Source organism: Nerophis lumbriciformis, linkage group LG09 (genome assembly GCF_033978685.3).
Source record: "Nerophis lumbriciformis linkage group LG09, RoL_Nlum_v2.1, whole genome shotgun sequence".
NCBI classification, from domain to species: domain Eukaryota; kingdom Metazoa; phylum Chordata; class Actinopteri; order Syngnathiformes; family Syngnathidae; genus Nerophis; species Nerophis lumbriciformis.
In genome coordinates this window covers 50,359,880-50,370,000 of record NC_084556.2, presented here as the reverse complement: position 1 = coordinate 50,370,000, position 10,121 = coordinate 50,359,880, and the positions used below count along the sequence as shown (strand labels likewise).

General features: G+C 36.7%; 2 protein-coding genes across 3 annotated transcripts in view; one reads left to right on the top strand and one right to left on the bottom strand.

Annotated features, from left to right (window-relative positions):
• The window catches only part of bnip1b (BCL2 interacting protein 1b), a 21,152-nt gene extending 15,982 nt beyond the window's left edge, over positions 1-5,170 (top strand). Inside the window, exons 3-5 of one of the 2 annotated variants that reach the window (XM_061962942.1) lie at positions 461-568; positions 647-765; positions 4,210-5,170. In XM_061962942.1, coding sequence (XP_061818926.1) covers positions 461-568; positions 647-765; positions 4,210-4,406 — 424 coding nt within the window. In that variant the 3' untranslated portion in view covers positions 4,407-5,170. The remainder of the gene's footprint in view (positions 1-460; positions 569-646; positions 766-4,209) is intronic. The other variant, XM_061962943.2, reaches the window with a different exon arrangement.
• Positions 5,171-8,227: 3,057 nt separating this feature from the next.
• LOC133607268 (uncharacterized) overlaps positions 8,228-10,121 on the bottom strand; it is a 33,959-nt gene continuing 32,065 nt past the window's right edge. Inside the window, exons 7-8 of the mRNA XM_072913865.1 lie at positions 8,568-8,779; positions 8,228-8,499 (exon numbers count right to left, since the gene is read on the bottom strand). Of these exons, the coding sequence (XP_072769966.1) occupies positions 8,268-8,499; positions 8,568-8,779 (444 nt within the window). The 3' untranslated portion in view covers positions 8,228-8,267. The remainder of the gene's footprint in view (positions 8,500-8,567; positions 8,780-10,121) is intronic.

The window sequence follows — 10,121 nt, the reverse complement described above, 5'->3', positions numbered from 1 at the left end:
GTTGTATTCATGTGGTAGCATGATGTATTCATGTGGTAGCATGGTGTGTAAGTGGTACAATGATGTATTCATGTGGTAGAATGTTGTATTTACAGTATGTGGTAGAATGTTGTATTCATGTGGTAGCACAATGTATAAATGTGATAGCATGTTGTAGTATGTTGTATTCATGTGGTAGCATGAGGTATTCATGTGGTACCATGATGTATGCATGATGTACCATGTGACGGCATGTTGTGTTCACGTGGCGGGACAATGTATAAATGTGGTAGCACGTTGTGCATGTGTGGTATCATGTTGTGTACGTGTGGTACCACTTTGTATTCTAGTGGTAACACAATGTGTTCATGTGATAGCATGTTGTATTCATCTGGTACAATGATGTGATAGCATGTTTTATTTGTCAACATGTTTAATAATTCAACATAGTTAGTCATGTTGCACTCCTGTTGCGCTGCAGTAACCAGACGGCGTGGAGGAAGGCCAACCTGGCGTGCAAAATGTCCATGGACCACATGGCGAAGGACGAGCTGCTGCGCGAAGGAGAAGGTCAAAACGTCCGGGCGAGGTTGGTTTCCACTCGGGGGGAGGAGGGGTTAGGGTTTTATGTGACCTTTGACCCCACGTGCGAGCGCGCCGTCCGCAGGAAGGCGACCAAGGAGAGTCTGGTGGGGAGCAGCAGCAACATCACCGAGAGTCTGATGTCCATCAGCAGGATGATGGCGGAGCAGGTCAAGCAGAGCGAGGACAGCATCAGCACGCTGGGTGAGGAGACACACACACACACACACACACACACACACACACACACACACACAGGGTATAATTTGTAATGGGGACCAACTTTTTGATCATCACTTGTGGGGATCAGCCTTTCTACAGGTTGTGGAGGCATAAAAAAAAATTGCCGTATTTTTCGGACCATAAGTCGCAGTTTTTTTCATAGTTTGGCCGGGGGTGCGACTTATACTCAGGAGCAGAGGTGGGTAGTAACGCGCTACATTTACTCCGTTACATCTACTTGAGTAACTTTTGGGATAAATTGTACTTCTAAGAGTAGTTTTAATGCAACATACTTTTACTTTTACTTGAGTATATTTATAGAGAAGAAACGCTACTTTTACTCCGCTACTTTTATCTACATTCAGCTCGCTACTCGCTACTAATTTTTATCGATCTGTTAATGCACGCTTTGTTTGTTTTGGTCTGTCAGACAGACCTTCATAGTGCCTGCGTTTCAACAAATACAGTCACTGGTGACGTTCACTCCGTTCCACCAATCAGATGCAGTCACTGGTGACGTTGGACCAATCAAACAGAGCCAGGTGGTCACATGACCTGACTTAAACAAGTTGAAAAACTTATTGGGGTGTTACCATTTAGTGGTCAATTGTACGGAATATGTACTGTACTGTGCAATCTACTAATAACATTTCCAATCAATCAATCAAAAGTGTGAAGGAAAAAAGACCCTTTTTTATTTCAACCGTACATCCCGTCAAAAGCCTAAAGACTGACTGCACAGTTCCTGTCTTCACAATAAAAGTGCCGCTCCATCGCGCATGCGCTTTCAAAATAAGAGTCTCCGAAAGCCAGCGCAAACAAGCTAGCAAGCTACGGAGTTTGCCGCCAATGTATTTCTTGTAAAGTGTATAAAAACGAATATGGAAGCTGGACGAATAAGAAGCCAAAAACCAACCACTTTCATGTGGTATTAGACAGAAAGGAGGAACTTTTTTTCTCCTCCATTTGAAAACGTGTACGTTATCATCACTACTGTCTGATTACAATCAATGCAAGTCATCAGAATCAGGTAATACACCAACTTATATTCTTGTTTTCATGAAAGAAAGGAATCTATATGTGTTAAACATACATGTATATTCATTAAAACACCTTTAACATGTAAACAAAAACGGCAAAATAAATAAATATAAATGATATACTGTATATATCAATGTATGTATATATATATATATATATATATATGTGTGTATATATATATGTGTGTGTGTATATATATATATATAAATATATATATATATATATATATATATATATATGATATGTGTGTGTATGTTACTCATCAGTTACTCAGTACTTGAGTAGTTTTTTCACAACATACTTTTTACTTTTACTCAAGTAAATATTTGGGTGACTACTCCTTACTTTTACTTGAGTAATAAATCTCTAAAGTAACAGTACTCTTACTTGAGTACAATTTCTGGCTACTCTACCCACCTCTGCTCAGGAGCGACTTATGTGTGAAATTATTAACACATTACCGTAAAATATCAAATAATATTATTTAGCTCATTCACGTAAGAGACTACACGTATAAGATTTCATGGCATTTAGCGATTAGGAGTGACAGATTGTTTGGTAAACGTATAGCATGTTCTATATGTTATAGTTATTTGAATGACTCTTACCATAATATGTTACGTTAACATACCAGTTGGTTATTTATGCCTCATATAACGTACACTTATTCAGCCTGTTGTTCACTAGTCTTTATTTATTTTTAAATTGCCTTTCAAATGTCTAATCTTGGTGTTGGCTTTTATCAAATAAATGTCCCCAAAAAATGCGACTTATACTCCAGTGCCACTTATATATGTTTTTTTCCTTCTTTATTATGCATTTTCGGCCGGAGCGACTTATACTCAGGGCCGGCCCGTGGCATAGGCTGTATAGGCAAATGCTAAGGGCGCCGTCCATCAGGGGGCGCCACGCCAGTGCCACAAATGTTGGAGAAAAAAAAAAAAAAGAAAAAAAAAAGTTGGTACTATTATTTCTAAATACAAAAAATAATCCCACGTTTATTAAAATGTAAAGTAAAGCCTATTTAATAGAAATATTATTTGTTACAACAGCACAAATAGAGAACTCTGTAGGATCCCCTTTTTTTGTAATATAGTTGTTAAAGTCATACTGGTTTGATATCTTGTTTTGTGCAGTGCCTTATTTATATTGTATTTTTAATGTATTTTATGCAACTTGTTGACACGTTTTATTTTCTGTTTATGTATGTAAAAAATATTGTATTTCATATATTCATTTTTTATTTTTTGTATTCATTTATTCATATTTTTTTTTAATCTTGTTAACTATTCTGATTGTTAATTTGCTTTCTTTAAGTAAAAAAAAAAGGTCAAAGACAAAGCTATTCGGTTTCTTGTGAGTATATACACTTCACTGCCGATGTGGGGGGGGGGCGCCACCTAAAATCTTGCCTAGGGCGCCAGATTGGTTAGGGCCGGGCCTGCTTATACTCCAAAAAATACGGTAATATGGTTCATGGGGACCAAATTTAAATAATTTTGCATAATTCACACAAATTTGTACGTGACTGAGGACCATTTAAAAAAATAAAAAAAATAAAAAAAAACAGTTCAAATTAGATGTTAAACATGTTTACTTTTCAGTGAACATGTTTTATGGGCCAAAGCTGAAAAATCACTTAGGCATCTTCAGAATGGATCTGACTATCATTTGAAAAGGTTTCCATTTAGGGGACCTGTTTTTTGGTCCCCATACCGTCAGAGGTCCCCTAAAGGTTACTGTGTAAACAGAGCGATGTCCCCATTAAGTAAGCATTGCCAGAGAACACACACACACATTCTTGTATTTCTTACCTTCTTGAGACCTCCGACAAATGCTTACCTCTTTAGGACCACCATTTCTAGATACATAGAGATTTGTACTTACAACATTAATAATATATACATACTATGCAAATGTAAAAAAGTAAGCTTTTAGTCAATTTTTATTTTTTGAATTTTTCTCAGAATTTTTTGTTTGTTATTGTTTTTTAATCTTCATTATTTACTTCTTTATCACAGTATGTCTCTATACATATTTCTTAAATTAAGTTTGCCTAAATGGGGCGCATTTCAATTTGTTACACACACTTGTTATTGCATATGTTGGCCAGAGGACGAGCACTTCAAATTTTTTACACACACTTGTTATGTCATATGTTAACCAATTTGAAAAATCCCTCCTTTTTGATAGATTTCACCACCAGGGGTGCAAATGAGACATTCTCTATTAGATGCAATGGTTTTCCGTTTTTGGGACCGTGATTTAAGTCCTAACTTGTTCACCGGTCCTCATATGGAAGCTACTTTTCCTTCTTGATGTCTCAAGAAGGGTAGAAATACAGGAACACACACACTCGCCTCACAATCTCCATCTCCTCCACAGCCACCTCCTCCCGCACAGTGCAGGAGACCAACGAGGAGTTCAAAAGCATGACAGGCACCATCCACCTGGGCAGGAAGTTGATCCTCAAGTACAACAGGCGGGAGCTGACGGACAAGCTGCTCATCTTCCTGGCGTTGGCGCTCTTCCTCGCCACCGTGCTCTACATCCTCAAGAAGCGCCTCTTCCCGTTCATTTAAACTCCTCCCCCTCGCCAGTGGACGTCACACATCGGGTCAGGGCTGGGCGATACGCCTGTAGGTCAATATCGATGATTCCTGGCCATGACGCTTCAGGATCCTACAGGAAGTATCAGGGGAGAGGAAAGTCTGGGCTTCTCTGCTTAGGCTGCTGCCCCCGTGACCCCATGGAAGGAATTATCTTTAAGCACCAGGAGAAAAATATACTTAATTTAAAATCTACCGTGATAATACCCAAGGCAAAAAGGAAACAATGTAAACAAAATTATAAAATCATAGTTAAATATGTAAGGAATTTGTAAGTGCAAAAATGTAAACAGAAATGTCAGTAATTTCTGCATGGAAATGACAGCGGTGCTCTAAAGGGCAAATATGCTGTGACTCCTTGCATTTACAGACCAATATTGTTAATGATAAAATCATATTAAACAGTTAATGTAAGAAAATTGTGCAAAAAAAAAAAAAAAAAAAAAATGTAAACAGAAACTTCAGTCATTTCTGCAGGGAAGTTACAGCGGTGCTCTAAAGGGTAAGCACAGCAAAGATGCTGTGACTCCTTGCATTTACAGACCAATATGGTTAATGATAAAATCATATTAAACAGTTAATGTAAGAAAATTGTGCAAAAATTTTAAAAAAATATAAACAGAAATTTCAGTCATTTCTGCAGGGAAGTTACAGTGGTGCTCTAAAGGGTAAGCACAGCAAAGATGCGGTGACTCCTTGCATTTACAGACCAATATGGTTAATGATAAAATCATAAACAGTTAATGTAAGAAAATTGTGCAAAAATTTAAAAAAATGTAAACAGACATTTCTGCAGGGAAGTTACAGCGGTGCTCTAAGGGGTAAGCCCAGCAAAGATGCTGTGACTCCTTGCATTTACAGACCAATATTGTTGATAAAATCATATTAAACAGTTAATGTAAGAAAATTGTGCAAAAATTTAAAAAAAATATAAACAGAAATTTCAGTCATTTCTGCAGGGAAGTTACAGTGGTGCTCTAAAGGGTAAGCACAGCAAAGATGCTGTGACTCCTTGCATTTACAGACCAATATGGTTAATGATAAAATCATATTAAACTGTTAATGTAAGAAAATTGTGCAAAAAAAAAAAAAAAAAAATGTAAACAGAAATTTCAGTCATTTCTGCAGGGAAGTTACAGCGGTGCTCTAAAGGGTAAGCACAGCAAATATGCTGTGACTAGTGATGGGTCCGGCAACACCGATGCATCGGCGCATGCGTCGAGCTCATAGAGCAAAACCCTGTGTCGGTGCGCGTACCGCTTTTAGAAAGTCACGTGACCGATCATGAGCTGTTTTGGTCACGTGACCGATACGCCAACTGTGTCGCACTGACGCCTCCTCTGTGCCCTGTGAGCGGATCTTTTCTACAGCCGGAGAAATAATAACTAAGAAGAGAAATCGTCTAAAATGTAATACGTCGGAAAAACTTTTTTTTTTTTTTTTTTTTATAAAAATGTGTAAAAAAATTAAATAAAAAAAATTCCCAGTCCACAATCATCCACAACACGTTCTCTTAGATTTCCATGTTATGATACATGTTCACATTATTTATTGACTGTATCTAAAAAAGATACAAATATATTTTTATTTAAATGAAGATATGAAATAATCCTAAATGAAATACAATGACTTGGTTTATATTATTGTATATACTAGGGCAGGGGTCACCAACGCGGTGCCCGCGGGCACCAGGTCGCCCGTAAGGACCAGATGAGTCGCCCGCTGGCCTGTTCTAAAAATAGCTCAAAGAGCAGCACTTACCAGTGAGCTGCCTCTATTTTTTAAATGTCATTTATTTATTAGCAAGCTGGTCTCGCTTTGCTCGACATTTTTAATTTTAAAAGAGACAAAACTCAAATAGAATTTGAAAATCCAAGAAAATATTTTAAAGACTTGGTCTTCACTTGGAATAAGCGGTAGAAAATGGATGGATGGATGGGTCTTCACTTGTTTAAATAAATTCATTTATTTTTTACTTTGCTTCTTATTACTTTTAGAAATACAATTTTAGAGAAAAAATACAACCTTAAAAATTATTTTAGGATTTTTAAACAAATATACCTTTTTACCTTTTAAATGTCTTCCTCTTCTTTCCTGACCATTTAAATCAATGTTCAAGTAAATTTATTTTTTTTTCATTGTAAAGAATAAATATTTTAGCTTCTGTTTTTTCGACGAAGAATATTTGTGAAATATTTCTTCAAATTTACTATGATTAAAATTCAAAAAAATTATTCTGGCAAATTTAGAAAATCTGTAGAATCAAATTTAAATCTTATTTCAAAGTATTTTGAATTTCTTTTAAAATTTTTGTTCTGGAAAATCTAGAAGAAATACTGATTTGTCTTTGTTAGAAATATAGCTTGGTCCAATTTTTAAATATTCTGACAAAGTGCAGATTGGATTTTAACCAATTTAAAACATGTCATCAAAATTCTAAAATGTATCTTAATCAGGAAAAATTACTGATGTTCCATAAATTATTTTTTTAATTTTTTCAAAAAGATTCAAATTAGCTAGTTTTTCTCTTCTTTTTGTCGGTTGAATTTTGAATTTTAAAGAGTCGAAATTAAAGATTACCTATGTTTCAAAATTTGATTTGATTTTTTTTCGTGTTTTCTCCTCTTTTAAACCGTTCAATTAAGTGTTTTTTTCATCATTTATTCTCTAGAAAAAACCTTCCGTAAAAGGAAAAAAAAATGTACAACGGAATGACAGACAGAAATACCCATTTTTTTTATATATATAAATGTATTTAGCTATTCTTGTTTGAATCACACTTACGTGTAACTTACAAATGACAATATATTTATTTATTTATTTAAGTGTATCAAACTGGTAGCCCTTCGCATTAATCAGTACCCAAGAAGTAGTTTTTGGTTTCAAAAAGGTTGGTGACCCCTGTACTAGGTCATAGTCAGTTGAGTCGGTCCATAGGTTGCCTGTAGGGATTTTTAATGTCCAGCAGATGTCAGTATTTAGTGACACAGTATCAATACAGTTTTGCAATGTGTCGAAACGCTTCATGACGCCTCAACCCATCACTAGCTGTGACTCCTTGCATTTACAGACCAATATGGTTAATGATAAAATCATATTAAACAGTTAAGAAAATTGTGCAAAAATTTAAAAAACAATGTAAACAGAAATTTCCGTCATTTCTGCAGGGAAGTTACAGCGGTGCTCTAAAGGGTAAGCATGGTTAAGATGCTGTGGCGCCTTGCATTTAAAGAACACATTGGTCTGACTACGGTCGCTTTTACAGTAAACTCATCCACAATTTCACTTTCTCACTCCATGCGAAGAATCAACCACAACCGAACTTGATACAGTTACCTGATTGGCCAGTCACTCCCACTGACCACTTCCTGTGTGGCTCGGTCAACAGAGAGCAAGTACCTTTGTTCATGCTTGAACGCAATTTATCAATTACATGTCTATCGCGATATATTGATATTGTTTTATCGCCCAGCCCTACATTATAGGATTTCTGCTCAGAATACTACCGTTCAAAATGACTGACTCTGTAACCATGGTAACCAGTGGTTATTTGCATCTGCCAGCAGGTGTCAGTGGACTCACGCGTGACAATTTGTTTGTTTCGCTTTTATTTAAATAAAAGTCACATTTCTCGTAAATGAAAAATACATTAAAAGAGTTGAAAAACTCGTACATAACCGGTTTATAAATAAAAAAAAAAAAGAATACTTGAGTGAAGAGTGTTGGCGCCCCTTGCTGGTTGTTAGCGGTGAGGTAGATAGTTTTGTCCTGTTTAAAAAAAAATGTGTAAAAAAAAAAAAAAAAAAAAAAAAGTATAAAAATACAAAAAAACCATTAGAGATTATCCGTGGCGTTGAGTCCGGACCACGTCACGTTGTCCGCCGCATGGGTCACTATGGCTGGTGGTCTTGGCGTGCCGGTGGGTGGGTCGTCCAGACAGGCGGGGCTGAAACTGCCGCAAAGCGCCCCCCAGTGCTGCTCACATTGTCCCCGCAGGCGGCGGCCCACCCAGGACCGGACGGCGTCGCCGCACTCCAACAGGAAGTTCATCAGCTCAGCATGCGGTCTAAACAAGACGCGGGACAAAAGTCACACCGGAACCACATTTTTTCTTTCCCTGCCGCGTCAACTCACCCGGGGGGGAAGAGCAGGTGGAAGTGGACCAGGCTGCTCACGGTGTCCAGGTGGTCCCGCACGGCGAGACACAGCTGGTGCTTGGAGAAGCAGTCCCTCTGCAGCGAGAAGAGCAGATCCTTCACGGCCACGCAGCGACGACTGACGCAGCTGAACCGCTGACGGAGGCCCAGCGCCAGACACCGCAGCGCCTCCTTCACGAACGACTTGCCCTGTGAGACACAGGTGAGCACAGACACGTGTGGGACGGTGGTTGTCAAATGTTAAGGTGGTATTATTAAATAGGTGTATAATTGGTTGTCAAATGTTAAGGTGGTATTATTAAATAAGTGACTTGTCCAGGGTGTACCCCGCCCTCCGCCCGATTGTAGCTGAGATAGGCTCCAGCGCGCCCCGTGACCCCGAAGGGAATAAGCGGTAGAAAATTGATGAATGGATGTATAATTGTTTGGTGGTCAATGGGTCAAATGCAGAGAATAATTTCACCACACCTACTGTGTGACAATCATTGGTACTTTTTTTTTTTTTTTTTAATGTTAAGGTGGTATGAAATAGGTGAATAATTGTTTGGTTGTCAAATGTTAAGATAGTATTATTAAATAGGTGTATAATTGGTCGTCAAATGTTAAGGTGGTATTATTAAACAGGTGTATAATTGTTTTGTCGTCAAATGTTAAGGTGGTATTATTTAATAAATATAATTGGTTGTCAAATGTTAAGGTGGTATTAAATAGGTGTATAATTGGTTGTCAAATGTTAAGGCGGTATTAAATAGGTGAATAATTGTTTGGTTGTCAAATGTTAAGGTGGTATTAAATAGTTGAATAATTGGTTGTCAATGGGTCAAATGCAGAGAATCTCACCACACCTACAGTGTGACAATCATTGGTACTTTTTTTTTTTTTTAATGTTAAGGTGGTATTATTAAATAAGTTTGTAATTGGTTGTCAAATGTTAAGGTGGTATTATTAAATAAGTGTATAATTGGTTGTCAAATGTTAAGGTGGTATTATTAAATAAGTGTATAATTGGTTGTCAAATGTTAAGGTGGTATTATTAAATAAGTGTATAATTGGTTGTCAAATGTTAAGGTGGTATTATTAAATAAATGTATAATTGGTTGTCAAATGTTAAGGTGGTATTATTAAGTAAGTGTATAATTGGTTGTCAAATGTTAAGGTGGTATTATTAAATAGGTATGTAATTGGTTGTCAAATGTTAAGGTGGTATTATTAAATAAGGGTATAATTGGTTGTCAAATGTTAAGGTGGTATTATTAAATAAATGTATAATTGGTTGTCAAATGTTAAGGTGGTATTATTAAGTAAGTGTATAATTGGTTGTCAAATGTTAAGGTGGTATTATTAAATAAATGTATAATTGGTTGTCAAATGTTAAGGTGGTATTATTAAATAAATGTATAATTGGTTGTCAAATGTTAAGGTGGTATTATTAAGTAAGTGTATAATTGGTTGTCAAATGTTAAGGTGGTATTATTAAATAAGGGTATAATTGGTTGTCAAATGTTAAGGTGGTATTATTAAATAAGGGTAT